At 35.3% G+C, this 16,651-nt stretch overlaps 1 protein-coding gene across 1 annotated transcript in view; it reads left to right on the plus strand.

Moving 5' to 3' along the window:
• The first annotated feature begins 1,247 nt into the window (after nt 1-1,247).
• Nucleotides 1,248-16,651, plus strand: part of LOC149547555 (uncharacterized) — a 44,692-nt gene continuing 29,288 nt past the window's right edge. The window contains exons 1-2 of the mRNA XM_089791703.1: nt 1,248-1,401; nt 1,504-1,592. Coding sequence (XP_089647829.1) covers nt 1,324-1,401; nt 1,504-1,592 — 167 coding nt within the window. The 5' untranslated portion in view covers nt 1,248-1,323. The remainder of the gene's footprint in view (nt 1,402-1,503; nt 1,593-16,651) is intronic.

The raw sequence follows: 16,651 nt of genomic DNA on the forward strand, positions 1-16,651 counted from the left end.
AAACACAAACTAAACATACAACTAATTTTATATATATATATATATATATATATATATATATATATATATATATATATATATATATAATGTGTTGAATAGAACACATGCACACATAATATATCTTGTGTATGTGTGTGCATGTGTGTATATATATATGTATATAGATATTTGTGTATACATATACATATATATATATGTATACATATACGTATATATGTGTGTATATATATATAGTTTGTGTCTTTATTTATTGTTATTGCTTAACAAATGTTTATAAGATGTGAACAAATAAAACCATAAATAAATAGTATTTTTACATTGATAAATTTTCAAACCTCAAAAATAAGAGATATCTTAAAAAATTCTAAAATACCATTGTTGAGCGCATAAAAATGATCTTGCATCTAACCGATGCAATAGTAACAAAACAAAACAACAAAAATACAACAATCACAATATTTTCCTCACATTTCAACTCATCATGAATTTTTTTTGATTACTCGAAGATATCAAAATATCTCCTATAAAAAAAAATCAAAATATCTCCCATCAAAAAAGTAATTAAAAAATATAAGCTATCGCTTTCGCGGAGTTTGAACAGAAACAGACGGTCAAAATCAAGAAATACAAATAAGAAACACTCAATTCCCAGACACTGACAAAGGGAAGAGACTTACTAGAAGGCCCGCAACTCGGCTCCCGCTTAAACTAATGAATTTTCCCCTGCATGAGAAATACAGTTTTTTAACCATCGGGCGGGAAGGTGACGGAGATGGGAATGCGGCCCCGCGGGATTAATGGCGGCAACGGCGCCTAACCTGAGTTTACCGAACCTACTTTATGTAAGTCTTCGAGTTCGAACCTAACACCAAAGAATATCCCGACATGAAAACACATTCTATCGGGAAAAAAATGCGACAGAGAGAACCAAAAGAGAGGGCTGTCTACGGTCTGCCTATTTATGCGTGGAAATTCTGGCTCCTGCGCTCCAATAGCTTGGGAACGGACACGTCATCACCAAAGAGCAGTAGTCCTACGTGTCCATATTCGCAGCTAAAGTACGGCGACATTCGGCCGCTTTTCGGCTGCGATCTAGTCATTTTCAAGCCTACGTGGCAATATTCTTACATTTACGTGTTGCTTTGGACATTGTCGGCTATCGACGGTTGGTGTCAGCATGGCATTTGGAAGGGAAGATGCGAGAAACTGCAAGGGTTTTAAATGCGTCATCAAAGGCGGGAAGTTGTGTATTCCCGTTTGTAGAAGCTGGGATTTGTGTATCTGTGCCGTTTTTCGACGTTTATTTTTTCTCGTCAGATCGTCATGGCGGCCACAACTATCATGCGATCGGGATCACTTGCTGATATTCATCGTCCAGTTGAATCTAAATGTTTCTCCAAGGTCTGTTAATCTGTAATGTAATATGAGCCTTGATCTGCAAATGTTTGTTATGTTTTCGGTTGTTGAAGTTGTTGATTGATTTCAGTGAGGGGATTTATGCAGGGAGTCTACAAAAATGGAGGCGTTAAGATGTCCAATGGAAGTGACTTCTTTGGATCTGCAGTGCAGTTGGGGCAGAGTTCACGCTTACAGTTGAGCAAAATCTTTCTTTTACAGGGTTTTATGATGTATATGTATTCCTTATTGCTTCGTCTACTGTGGTTAAAAAGTTCCCTTGACGTACTTCCAACGATCATAATGGTGTTTTCAAGATTCTCACTCTTGCCACCCTGCTTGTAATCCTTGTTTGAGGTTTTGGGTTTATATTTTGTTTAATTACGACAGTACATTTTATATAGGATTTTAGTTGCATGTTTTCGTATCTCTGGCTTTTTAACTTTACTAGTTGATTACCAGCGACTAGCCATATGGGCCGTGCAAACTCGGTACTGAATTCTATGCATAGATGAATTTCTTTATGCATTTTGTATGGGAAAAGAAGTTGGGTTTTAATATAATAGTAGATTGTCCTGTTTCCTGTGCGGATCAGGGCTGATTACGTTCTTAGTGCTCAGATCATATCTTTGGCGGGCTTCCTTGCAAATAATAGCCTAATAAAATTACCCCTTTTCGAAATACAAGTAAATCCATTTTTTATTTCTTTGAAACTGTCATATTTCGTTTTCAGTTTCATGGTCCTAGTGTTTTGGTTAAAGATACTAGTGATGCTTGTTTAATATGCCAACGGATTTTATATGTGTGCGTAACGTTTTTGAAATCCTTTGATTTTTTTCTTGTGCTTTAGAAGTTGAAACCCTTTGTTTAGGTTTTCACGAATTTTTTTATGATCAATCTCGGGAATTCCTCACCGAAAGCTGGACGCAATATCTCACCGAACTTAATTTCCGTTGGGCCCATTTATCTATCACCCAGTGAGTAGGATGCTGTAATTTGTCCGTTTTAAGCAATTTATGTTGTTGTATTTTACCTAATTTGGTCTTGGATCTTTCCTACAAACTTTATCAGTCAATTTCTCAATTTCTATGCTGTCCTCACGAGGAGGAAAAGGCCCGACAGACCTTGATTAGCCATGATTAGCCAGCGGGAATGAATCCATATGCAGCTACAGCAATTAGTAATTTTGACAAACACTTGGGATGCAACCTGTGATGGCGTTAATACACTTATAGCCAAGTGGCATTAATACAAACACTTGGTATGCACAATTATAACATTATTTATGCCAAAAAGAGAACTTACAGCCAATTGACATTTTGTCAAACAATTGGCATGCAAACTAATAAGCTGATCATGAATAATAAATACATATTCAATTACGCTATATCAGACCAGCAAATTATGTCTCCTTTATTGTACGTAAAATGTTAACTACAATGCTAGTATGAAATGGCCAAGACTCTTAGCTTACATCCGCAAGAATAATGCTTAAATCTGTTACAACTTTCACCTACAGCCTTACCTTCTAATATGCATCTAAATAATAAGAACAATGCATGTAATATCCAAAGGAACCTGATTGTAGATGGCTGTAATAATTTCCTCCAATGCTGCCTTTTTGCTTTGCTTTTTTTGATCTGCTTTTTCACTTGCTTTTTTCGGATCTGCTTTTTTGCTTTGCTTTTTCGAACTGCTTTTTCGGATCTGCCTTTTCGGACTACTTTTTGGATCTGCTTTTTCGGACTGCATTTTTGGATCAACTTTTTCAGACTGCTTTTTCGGATCTACTTTTTCGGATTGCTTCCAAAAACTCAAATCCTCAGATAGTCTGAGTATACAAATTAAGCTCAACTTGAAATGGCTGAATACCACTTCCAAAGTGCAACCCTTCAGAAGATCTTTCACTTCCTTAGTTATGCGATCGACTGGGAGGTATCGTTCCTAAAGACCAATAGACTATCTGAAACCCTTGGCTTCACAATAGACCATGTGATTGTATTCACAATCTGATGTCAAAAGAAATGATAAAAACTGGATGATGAGAATGAAGCCCAGGATGCCTATTTATTCTTTTTCTCCACTTTCTTTAGAAACTTCTAGAACATTATTTTTATTTTATTTATTAAGTGACTTTATAAAATATTTTTCAAGTCACTTTATTAAATTAATTAAATATAAAGTTAGTTTTTTAATATTTATTTATTTGATAACTTTATAAATAATTAACTTAATACCACTTGTTTATTTAATTAAAATAATTAATTAGTCATCCTCATAAAATATTCATTATTTTGGACAGCTTAATTAATTAAATTAATTAAATCAAATTACCGCAAAACGGGGACATTACAAAAACTACCACATCTATAGCATCCATCTTGCAATTATTCAATGCATTTTAATTCTAGTAACCAATTTATAGAAATAACAAAACTTAAATACATGACAAAGATATCAACGAAATGCAGAAACCAGAAATAAGTACCCGAGAAAAAGAAGACAAGTCTTTGTGTTGTGCAAGCCTTGGCATTTGGAAGAGAGAAGAAGCATTGCCATGGGCTTAACCTCCCAATCATGGACCCTTAAGTATCCCACACAATCTCTACCGAGAAAAGCCCTACCTACCTTGGGATTAGGCTTGGGACACCTCTGTCCAGCCACTGAGCATCTTGGTGTTAAGAGTGTCGGTTAGTCAGCTAACGAGGTTGTGGACACCTTTCATCAACCTATCTTCTAACTGCTAGCACTCTGACCTCTGGTGATCATGACAGCAATCATGACACCAACCCACCTTGTCCAAGGATTTTGGATGGGCAATATATATGCCCAATCACCCACCATTCGACTTGACAACAAGAATTTATACAATGGACTATCATGAGCTGACTTAGTTATTAGATATGATTATTTGTTACTGATTTGTGTTTACTTTATCATGCAAGAGTATTTCCATTCCCACCCTTCATCTCGACCATGTTGGTCCTCATGGATGAATTTCTAGGTGGTCCCTTCAATGGGAATTGGTTATTGATTATAAATTACTGCCATCTCGTTATGCCCAATTTTGGCCTATGGTATAACTGATGAGAAATATTGTTCTTTCCAAGGAGATTCATTATCATATGGTTGTCATACTTATCTCAAAGCTATATTGACAATATGTTCGTACAAGCTGGCATCTCTTGACAGATATTAAAATTAGTTATGCATACCCGCAGAAAAACACTTCCTTATAACAACACAAATAAAAAGAAATAAAGGAAGATATATGCAAGATTGGAACTCCTTCAAATTCTTGGATTTAATAAGGATATTATTTCCTTCATTTGATTCACTGAAATTGATTAAACTATGCTCAAAGTCAAAATAAGCTTAAGAAGGCATATATAAACATGACTTGAGAAATAGTAAGGCTCGTCGAGCTCAAATTTGGTAACAAGGCTGGATACGATGCCAACAACCCCGCTCAAAAAGAATAGCTCCATCCTAGTATCAAACGCTAGAAGTATGGCCAGTAAAACACACTTAAATCAGTTGATGGGAACGATTAAGTTCCAATTTCGATTAAAACAGCAGCTCTGCATTGAGAGACTTCACGACAAGAAGTGTCGAGGAACAACAATAAAGAAAATGGGAGAAGTATGAATCCCATCGAGAGCGTAGAACAAGGCGTGTGAAAAGGCCATCGATTCAAATTAAAATAAGAGAATCATTCCTTGATCATAAGGCCGATAAAACAAAGTAGAAGTATGAAAGGTGGCCACTTGAGGTAAAATAATTAGACCTATCACCAAGGTCCAAAATAATAAAGATAGCAATAATAACGTTCATACTCATGCCTTAATCTAATGACATTGCCCCTTATACTTGTATGGATAGCCTTATATATATGTATGTATGTATACATATGTACATGTTTTATACCCACACAAGTACGAGTATGTTAATTATTGTGGATCTTTGATAGATAAAACAATTACAAAATAAATGCTTGCAGAGAATATCTTACCTGAATAATGCTGAATGTATTTACTTCTAAATAAATGCTTGTAGAGAATATCTTACTTGAATAATGCTGAATGTATTTACTTCTTCTTTGGTAGCGATCACAGTTTATCTTTCTTCTTCGAATTGTATACTGTAATAACTAAAGTGCAATGTAACTGATCCAATAATATTAACAAAGAGCAATGTTTTTACAATAGTTATTTATTAACTACAGGTACTCTGAATGCCGTGGATTGATGTCTTTCCCTGCGGCCAGAATGCACATAAGTATGTGAACATAAGACATGACTCTGAAGAGTCTTGGGCCACGTAGAGGCATGCCTCTTCGGAGGCATGTTCCTTTACAACAATGATAAACAACCTTGATTAATATATATGCCCGATAGTAAGAATATAACTGGCACGATAATGAGATTATCTCTCGATATAATAAAGGAGCCCGATCACAATAGAGGCTGTTGATAGTCAATGAAACTTGATAACAATATTTCAAGAGATTGTCGATAATATATATATATATATATATATATATATATATATATATATATATATATATATATATATATATATATGCTTATATCCATGTAATTTATAGAATCAACAGTAATATTTAGTATATCAAATAATCCATGTTTTGCTTCTTTTGACGCTAAACATTAACACTCCCTCTTTAGCAAGGGAGAAGTAAAACATCAATAAGTCAGAATCATCATATAATCAACACAATATGAACAGTAAATGATCTCTACTTGCACTTAAGCAATGTCTAGATATGTCCATAGTGATTAAGTTTTCATGATCTCTACTTGCACTTAAGCAATGTCTAGAGATGCACATATAATCTCTACTTGCACTTAAGCAATGTCTAGAGATGCATCTGTAATCTCTACTTGCATTAGAGATGCTGATATAATCTCTACTTGCACTTAAGCAATGTCTAGAGATGCCCATATAATCTCCACTTGAACCTAAGCAATGTCTAGAGATGCTCATATAATACTTACAAGATCGTCACCTTGTAAATAATTTCCTTCAAATGAATATGTCCATGAAAGATGGTCACCTTTCATTACATATCAAATGCTATTAAGTAACCAATAGAAGCATAAATTCAAATGAAATAAATATTTTATTTCGAAAATTTATCATTACAATTAATCATACCAAGTTTTTCTTTGAAGTATTTCAGTTTCACTTTAGCAAGAGGCTTGGTAAGAATATCAGCTGTTCGCTTATTTGTACATATGTATTCTAATTGAATAACTCCTTGATTCACCATAACTCTGATGTAATGAAATGAAATTTCAATATGTTTGGAGCGGTTGTGAAACACTGGATTAGATGAAATTTTAATACAACTTTGATTATCACAATAAATCACAGTGGGCTTCAAATGTCTTTTGAAGAGATCTGATAGGAACTTTCGTTATATTGCTTCTCTAGCACCCAAGGAAGATGCAATGTACTCAGCTTCGGTGGAACTCAATGTTGCTGAAGTTTGTTTTCAACTAGACCAAGAAATCATGCCAGATCTAAGACTGAAACAATATCTTGAAGTACTCTTCCGCTCAATGGAGCTTTCAGCCCAATCAAAATTTAAATATCCAAGTAGTTCAATGTTGACTTTGTCATATTTGATTCCCATTCCAATAGTGCCCTTTAGATATCTCAATGTATATTTAGCTGCATGTAGATGTATCTTCTTAGGAGCACACATAAACTGGCTCAAGGTGTGAGTTGCATAGCATATGTCAGGACAAGTATTGAGCAAATACATCAGGGATCCAATAATTTGTTTGTAGTAAGTGGGATTTGCAGCCTCAGATTTGTTCATATCATCTTTTAATTTGTGTAGATTTATTTCCATAGGAGTAGCAACTGGTTTACATTCTATCATTCCAAATTTGGTTAAGATATCAAATGTATATTTTCCTTGATTTAGTATGATACAGTTGTCTTGTTGCCAGACTTCTAATCTCAGAAAGTAGTGAAGTAACCCTAAGTCTTTCATTTCAAATTCGACGGTGAGTTCTTGCTTACATTTCTTTATGAGATGTTCCTCACCTGTAATTAGCAAATCATCAACATATAATACAAGAATAATCATATCATCACCATTAGTTTTGAAGTACAGATTTGGGTCAGCGTCATTTTTGGCATATCCTAATTTCAATAGGTGGTTGTCTATTCTTTCATACTAGGCTCTGGGAGCCTGTTTGAGTCCATAAAGCGCTTTCTTTAATTTACAAACATGAGTTTTGTTGTCATAAGTATTGAACCCTTCTGGTTGTTCAATGTAAACTTCTTCTTCAATCTCGCCATTGAGAAATGTTGTTTTGACATCCATCTGATGTGCTTTCCATCCTTTAGATGCTGCAATTGCTAGGATTGTTTTGACTGAAGTGTACTTGGCAGCAGGGGCAAAAGTTTCTTCATAATCAATACCTTCTTTCTGAGAGAAGCCTTAGGCTACAAATCTTGCCTTGTATTTTTCAATACTACCATCTGATGCATGTTTAATCTTGAATAACCATTTGGAAGAGACAATTGATTTGTTCTTAGGTCTTGGTACAACAACCAATATGTCATTCTTTAATATAGAGTTGTATTCCTCAGTCATTGCTTCCTTCCATGATTGATGTGAAAGTGCTTCTTCAACATTAGTAGGTTCAAATTTTACGAGTTTAGATAGCAATGCAACATAACAAGATTGATTTCTGGTCTTTTTGCTTTCCTGAATTACTTCATCTGGTTCAACTTGATTTTCTTCTAACATTTTTCTAGCCCAAAGAGGTCTATTTTTATTGTTATTGTTGATGTTTTCAACTTTTATATGATTAGACATGGAAGAGAAATCATAATCATTCTCCCTCTCAATTTCTGTAGGTTGATCTTCTTCAGAAATAGATTTATCACTATTACTAGAAATTTTAAAGGTTGTGTCTTCTTCAAATATTACATCTTTGCTAATTTCAATTGTCCTTTGCCCATGAATGTAGATCCTGTATCCTTTTGTAGTTTCATTAAATCCAATGAATATTCCCTTTTTCTTGGAAGGCTCCAATTTCGTTCTTTTCTCTTTTGGTATGTGAATATAGACTGGACATCCGATATTCTCAGGTGGCTTAAATGTGGTTTAATGCCTGTAAATACTTCTTCTAGGGTGCTATTTTCTAGTACGGAGTAAGGGCATCGATTTTGTATGTAGATTGCAGTATTAGATGCTTCAGCCCAAAATGAATAATGAAGATTTTGATCATGTAACATGGTTTTGGCTAATTCAACAATAGATCTATTTTTCCTTTCAGCTATTCCATTTTGTTGAAGATTATAAGGTACAAAAAACTCTTTTAATTCCAACAGAAATACATAAGATTTTGAAGATATCAGATATGTATTCACTTCCATTGTCAGACTTTAGAGTTTTGATCTTTTGACCTGATTGATTTTCAACTAAGGCTTTAAATTTTTTAAATTTGGATAAGACCTCAGATGACTCTTTTTGTTTTAGAAAATAGATCCAGATTCTCCTAGAGTAATCATCAATGAAAAATTATATAGTAAAGACACCCATTAAGAGAGGGGACTAACATAGGGCCACAAAGATCTGTATGAATCAATTCAAGAATGAATTTAGATTTATGATCACTTCTAGGGAAGGAATGTTTAGTATTTTTACCTAATGCACACCTTTTACAAATACTTGAATGATCAACTTTCAGATTAGGTAGAGTTTTTACAATTTTCCCTATAGATGATAAGTTTAGAAAGTTAAGATGACCTAGTCTCCTATGCTAGATTTCAGAGGAATTTGACTTATCATTACTAAGGGTTAAGTTTAAATTAGGATTTTGGTTATTACAAAGCTTATAAAGACTTCCATCTTTGACTCCAATGGAGATGGCTTTCTTAATAGTTGAGTTCTTAGGCCAAGATAGAACTCTATCTTCTTGAAATGCAATTCTGTACCCTTGATCAGCAAGTCCGGAGACAAAGGCAAGGTTTCTCTTGATCCTTGGTACATATAGGACATTCTTGAGTTGAAGTGTGATTCCAGAATTAGTTGTATAGAACAAGAACCAATTCCTTTAATAGGGTGAGAGGAATTATCTCCAATGGTTACTTCTTTTGATTCATGATTTGTGAAAGTTTCAAACTTATCTTTAAATCCGGTGATGTGATGAGAAGCTCCACTATCTATGATCCAAGTATTGTGATTAGTGTTTAATTCGCTTGAGAGGGCTAAGTAGAATGCATAATTTTCTTTATCCACTTTCCCAACATTTTCTTCTTTGACTTCTGCTAAAATTGCTTGAATTTTCTACTTTTCTGGACATACATAATAAGAGTGACCAAGCTTATCACATTTAAAATATCTAACTTTGGACCAATCACGTTGTTTGTGAGATTTGTGATTTTTGTTGAAATCCTTCTTGTTATTCTTAAACTTTCTTTTCTTATTTGGTTTAGTATATAGTGCTTGGATGTCTCCCTCTTGATTTGAACTTAGTCCTCTGGAAGCTAGTTTGGATTCCTCTTGAGTACATTCATTTTTTAGTTGATCAAATTTTGAAAGTTCGGGTCATGAACTTAAACCTGGAATGAAGGTTTCCCATGACAAAGGAAGACCTCTAAGAGCAATCATACTTAGTTCCTTATCGTTCACTTGGTTTTTCATAGTTGCAAGTTGATTTTTTAATTCAGTAATTCTTAAGAAATATGAGGTTATAGATTCTCCACTTTTTATCTTTATACAAAGTAGATCTTGTTTTAAAGTTAATAATATTATTATAGTAAGACATGGTAGAATTGCAAGATCCTTTTCTTATATAGTCCAGGATAGTCCATCTTACATTCTTGCTTGTCTTGTCGTGTCATCCTTGGTCAAGGTGGTTAGATTTCATACTTGATGGTTTGACGGTGGATTTGGTGTCCCATTCTTAACTCCCATTTTGGCAATACTCCCCCCCCTCCATGGTGCTCCTCCAAGAGGAAAGGTTCTGGAGTAATAACATATTTCCATGATTCCATAATATGAAATAAATTTCAAATTTTTATATAATCATTTTTCAATTTCCATAATATCCAATTTCAATTTTAAGCACAACGATTAGCAACATGCTATATGAAATAATAACGAACAACCAACATTACCTTTAACGAACAACCAACTTCACATGAATTCGCAACAACTATGAGATTATTTTAAATTGGGTGAAAATTTTGGTTGTAACATCTCGGTTTACGATGATCTCATGAATAATTATTTACTTGAATGACAAAATTTCTTTATTGTCTGCTTGGGTTTGTGGCGAGTTTGGGAGGAGTACAACTTTCAGACTGTGCATCCGCGTTGGGGTGGACCCACATCCCGAAATCCAGACCTTGCTCGGACTCGTGGTGTTCTCGGTAGCGTGGATGCACAATGCACATCCCGAAATTTGGACCTTGCCTGGACACGTAGCGAACTCGGATGTGAATCTGGACCTTTGCGAACTCGGACCAGAATCAAAGTGGTAGGGTCTGAATTTGGTAACTTAGCCTTATAACCTACAATAGAGCAAACCTGGGCAGACCAATTGTCTGAAATATAAACCCTGCCCGGACCTGCAGTGAACCTGGACATGAATTTGGCCCTGTGTGAACTTGAACCCACATCCAGGCGACAAGGTTTGAACATGGTAATGTAGCCTTAAACCCTACAACTTTTCAAGAGGTCATCACAACAACTCTTTAACTTAAAAGATTCAGTTGCAAGGGACAATTACAGTAGTAAGAGGACAACTCCACCTGTGCAGTCCAAAAAGCCTTTCCGAAGAATTACAACACCTCTGAGGATGCCTGTAGCAAAGTCAAGGCAAATAGATGCAAGTTGAAATGAACTAAGGGGCTCAAAGTTGTATTTCTCATGCAAGAACCTTGGTAGTCCAGGCAACAATGTTTAGGTAAAGGGCAAGTACATTACATTGAAGTAATCTCTGATACAAAGAATGAAGAAGTTGGTTTTGAAAATGAAATAAAAAATGTTGAAGGGTCTGTGGGAGGCACTCATTAGTGAATCACATTATAGTGTGTTCTGCAGAAAGGGCTCATAAAAGGACAAAAGATAATCATTCTCATTGATAGTGAAGCCACTTATAATTATGTTAATGAGGAGGTGGTAAAGAGATTTGAACCAAACACAGTTCCAATTGAAGGGTTTGATGTAAAGGTTGCTAGTGGAACAAGCATCTCAAGTACTCAGAAGGTACCCCAAATGGAATTGGCAATGTGGGAATATAAATCAAAGGATGATTTTTTATTTGATAGACATGGAAATGGATGTAATTTTGGAATGTCAATGGCTCTATGCAATTGATAAATATGAGACCAGTCACCAAACCATGGAGATCTCATTCCAACACTATGGGAAAAGGGTAAATGGAAATATCAATCAAAGCTTTTCGTAATGGGCAAGTGGCATGGGCAGCGAAATGCCTCATCACCAATACAAGTGCTGCTAGGAAAGAAGTTATTACCAATGTGCAAATCCAGTCTATCCTAGATAGGCATATCAATGTGTTTAAAGACATTTCCCAAGACTGCCTCCTAATAGAGTTTTCGAGCACATTATTGAGCTTGAAGAAGGAACAAAACCAGTAATGGTGACTCCCTACCATCATCCAAAAGGTGTATAAGGAAGAAATTGAAAAGTTAATAAAAGAATTGTTTGATATGGTGAATATTAAACCTAGTTCTGGCCATGTTGCATCTTCTGTAGTGCTTGTAAAGAAGAATGATGGAACCATGAGGATGTATATTGATTACCAAGTTCTCAACAAGAGAACCATTAAGAACTGCTACTTAATATAACAAATTGTTGAGTTAATTGATGAGCTACATGGGGCTAAGTACTTCACCAAGACTTATTTGCATTGAAAATATCACCAAATCAAAGTTGCAGAGAATATGTACACAACAACATTTAGGTGTCATTAGGAGCACTATGAATTTTTTGTGACGCCCTTTGGTCTAACAAATGCACCAGAAATTTTTCATTATGAATCAAGCATTTATTTGACAATTTAGGAAGTTTGTCTTGGTCTTCTTTGATGACATCGTAATTTATAGCAAAACCTGGAAGATCATTTGAAACACTTGGATGAGGTATTGAGTATTTTAGAACAGTAGTCTTTCTATGCCAAAGCATCTAAATGCGAGTTTGGATTGCAGGGAATCTTGTATTTGGGTTGAGAATTAGTGAAGATGGAATGAGTGTGGTTGAGGAGAAAATCAAAGCAATCCAAGATTGGCTTAGACCAAGCAGTCTAACCCAGCTGAGAGTTTTTGTTGGGCTTTGCAGCTACTGTAGAAGGCTTGTAAAAGGTTTCTTACAGCCTGCTGCCTCCATTACTAATCTAACATAGAAAGGGGCATTTTTATGGAACCCTATAGCCTCGACTGGCCTTTGACAAACTCAAAACGGTAATGAGTTAATGGTCAGTTTTGGCAATTCCAGATTTCTCACTTCCTTTCCTGTTGAAATGTGATGCATTAGGTGAAGGTATAATGGCTGTTTTGATGCAAAATAGACATCCCATAGCATTTGAAAGTGGGAAACTAAAAGATGTTGATTGTAAGTTCCCATTTTATGATAAAGAAATGCTGACGATTATGCAGCTTTCACCAAGTTCAAGCAATATTTGATTTATAACAAATACCTGGTTAGGACTAATCATTAAGAGGTTGAAATACTTTCTTATTTAAGGGAATTGAATGATAGGCGGCAAAATTGGGTGAGCAAAATTCAGGCCTATGATTTTGATATTGAGTATGTCAAAGGAAATAACAACGTGGTGAAGGATGCATGGTCTTTACAACATCAATTGTATTCTATTTCTAAAATATATGCTGATTGGAAATTGCTGATTACAGCTGAGTATACTGTAATGTCCACAAATATTTAAAAGTAATTTAATTAAGTCAATTAATCAAATGGTCCTAAAATTTAATAATGACATCTTTAGTTAGTTGATTTAATTATAAAATGTAAGGGGATAAAATAACATAATAATATTTGGCCTAATCTAATTTAATTTGTAGAGATTTCTTAGTTCCTTTACAATGTGGTGGCTGGGCAATGTAAAACATCATGGAATGTATTTGTTCTTTTGGCCAGAAGCTTGGAGCTTAAGGTTATTTTGCTATTTCTATAGTGATTCATTCCCATCGTACTTTACAATTGGAAATATTGTATAGACATTTTGCGGTATGCATGAAGGAAATTGTAATTTTGTAATTTTGTGAAGTTTCTTTTAGAAACAAAATAAATATATATTTGTTGTGATCTCATAGTATTTCCAAAGGCAACATATCTTGAATAGTCAAAGTGTTGTTGAAGATTAGCATTGGCTCAGAGTTCTAATACCATTGGATCTCTCTCTCTCTCTCTCTCTCTCTATATATATATATATATATATATATATATATATATATATATATATATATTATCCGTGCCTAGTATTAGAGTTCAAACATTTGACCACAACTAATAATCTGATTCTACAATGAATACTTATGGTGGACCACGATCCTTAAATTGAATAATTAAGGTGAATGCTAAGGCTCTATCTGAAAGTTAATATTATTGCAATAATACCATTTGAACTTTGAATTTTATAAGAGTATAATATGTTGACATTTTAAGTGACACAAGCCCTTATACTTCATTGATGGTATTTGAAGCAAGTTTGCAGAACTGATATTTTATAAAGGTGGCATAATGAAGCTCAAGGCATTAAAATTTAGTTGGTTGAAACAATTGTGGTATTCATATATATGAATATAGAAGTGGCACAAATATATATTTAAGTTACGAACTCTGAAAGAACTTTACTAACATGAATGGACATTCATTGACAAGATTGGCTTGATGGAGAGCTCAAGTCGTACACTTCTCTCGCAAATGACATATACCTAAGGATGAGGTATCCGCTCTCCCATGGTAATAGAGACTACAACAATGATCTAAAATAAAAGAGTGACAATCTAGATAATAGGCTACATGGCACCATGAGCCATAAGGTGGATGAAGACATGCTTACAAGTTCACTTCAACCGCACGAGGATATGGGCAAACAAGAGACAACTATTGCACCTACAAGTGGAGAACACATAAGCCTACATGGTAACTCCAAGGTTGAAGAAAGTGCTTGTACTGAGTTACGTAAGCTAACATTGATTTGTTAGCCACGTGGAGACGTAGACCCCATTGATTTTCCTTTGAATGAACAATCTCTACCAATAATTGTTGCTTGGGAAGAAGATTTGTTGAGACCATGAGGCATTTTTCTTACGAGAGCTGATTGTACAAATTGGGAGGTGGCGTAACAATAAGGGGTCCTATAGTATGACTATTACATAATTAATTGGTAAAATACTTGCTTGTTATTAACAGAGACCAAGAGGTCAATTTATACAAAAGAATAAAGTGATGTTTCCTTAGGAAACTATAAAAAAGAAGAGAAATATTCTATTCTAACAGATGAAGCTTAAAAAGTGAAAGCTAACTAGATATTTACAATAGATAACCATTAACTAATAATAGACGATTTATCTATTATTGTAATACCCTCCCTTAATGGTTAATCTATCTAGAACACCAAGCTGTCCTTTGAATTTGACAAACTTATCAGGACCAAGAGGCTTGGTGAGAATGTTTGCAGTTTGATCTGTGGTAGGAACATACTGCAGATCAATAGTCTCGTCTTCAACCAACTGTCGTATGTAATGACAATGAACATCCACATGCTTGGTTCGTTCATGGAAGACTGGATTTCGTGCTAACTTGATAACGCTTTCGTTATCAACAAACAGAGTAGTCGGTCCTACTGGTGACATTTGCATATCCCCAAGCATTCGACAAAGCCAAACAGCTTCACATCCTGCCTTAACAGTCCCTCTGTAGTTAGCCTCTGTAGAAGAGAGAGAAACTGCTTGTTGCTTCTTGCTGGTCCATGTGACTGCACCGGATCCCAAACTAAACACATATCCAGATGTTGACTTTTTATCATCAACAGAGTCTGTCCAATCTGAATCTGTGAACTCGTTGAGTTTAGGATTAGAACTTCGAGAGTGCATAAGTCCATAATATGAAGTGCCCTTCACATAACGAAGCACATGCTTTGCTGCCATCCAATGATCAACCTTAGGAGCTGTCATAAAGTGTGAAATATAGCTGACTGCGAAGCTAATATCAGGCCTAGTAGCAGAGAGGTAGATGAGGCTACCTACTAGTTGCTTGTATGTAGTATCATCAACGGAAGGAGAATCATACTTTGCTGATAACTTGAGACCTTTCTCCATAGGTGTAGATGCAGGTTTGCAATCCTGCATGTGAAATTTGTCTAACAGGGCCTTGGCATATTTGGACTGAGAGATGAATATACTAGAAGATTGTTGCCAAACTTCAACACCTAAGTAATAATGCATGAGCCCAAGGTCAGTCTTATCAAAAGACTGGCATAAGTTCTATTTGATTCCCTGAATCAAAGATACCAAACTGCTAGTGATGATCAGATCATCCACATAGATAACCAGAAGGATGATGTCACTGTCAGTAGTCTTGATGTATAGATTTGAGTCTGAAGAACTCCTCTTGAAGCCTTGATCACTGAGGTACTTATCAATCTTGATGTACCATGCCCGAGGGGCCTGCTTCAAACCATAGAGAGCTTTTACTAATTTGAGAACCTGATGGTCTTTACCGACAACCTTGAAACTAGGAGGCTGCGTCATGTAGACTTCTTCATGGAGATCAGCATTTAGGAAAGCACTCTTTACATCCATTTGATGGACCTTCTAGCCAAACTGTGCTGCCATGACTAGGACTAATTTGATGGTGCTCATCTTTGCAGTAGGAGTAAAGGTCTCCTCATAATCAATGCCCTGACGTTGAGAAAAGCCCTTTGCTACTAAACGAGCTTTTTACTTATCCAAAGTACCATCTGATTTGTATTTGATTTTGTAGACCCATTTGCAGCCAATGGGTTTATTCCCTGGTGGAAGATCAAAAAGGACCCAAGTGTTGTTCTTCAGCAGGCTCTGGTGTTCAGATATCATGGTCTGTTCCCACTCTGGAATTCCTTTAGCCTCAGAATATGTTTGAAGTTCAAACACACTGTGAATGTTGGCCATAAGAGCAAAGTTAACAGAATTTGTAGTATTGCTCTTTTTCCGAGCAGTTCTCCCATCTACGAGCTCATCA

Source organism: Cupressus sempervirens, chromosome 7, assembly GCF_028749045.1.
Source record: "Cupressus sempervirens isolate cs-2001-9-10 chromosome 7, ASM2874904v1, whole genome shotgun sequence".
NCBI classification, from domain to species: domain Eukaryota; kingdom Viridiplantae; phylum Streptophyta; class Pinopsida; order Cupressales; family Cupressaceae; genus Cupressus; species Cupressus sempervirens.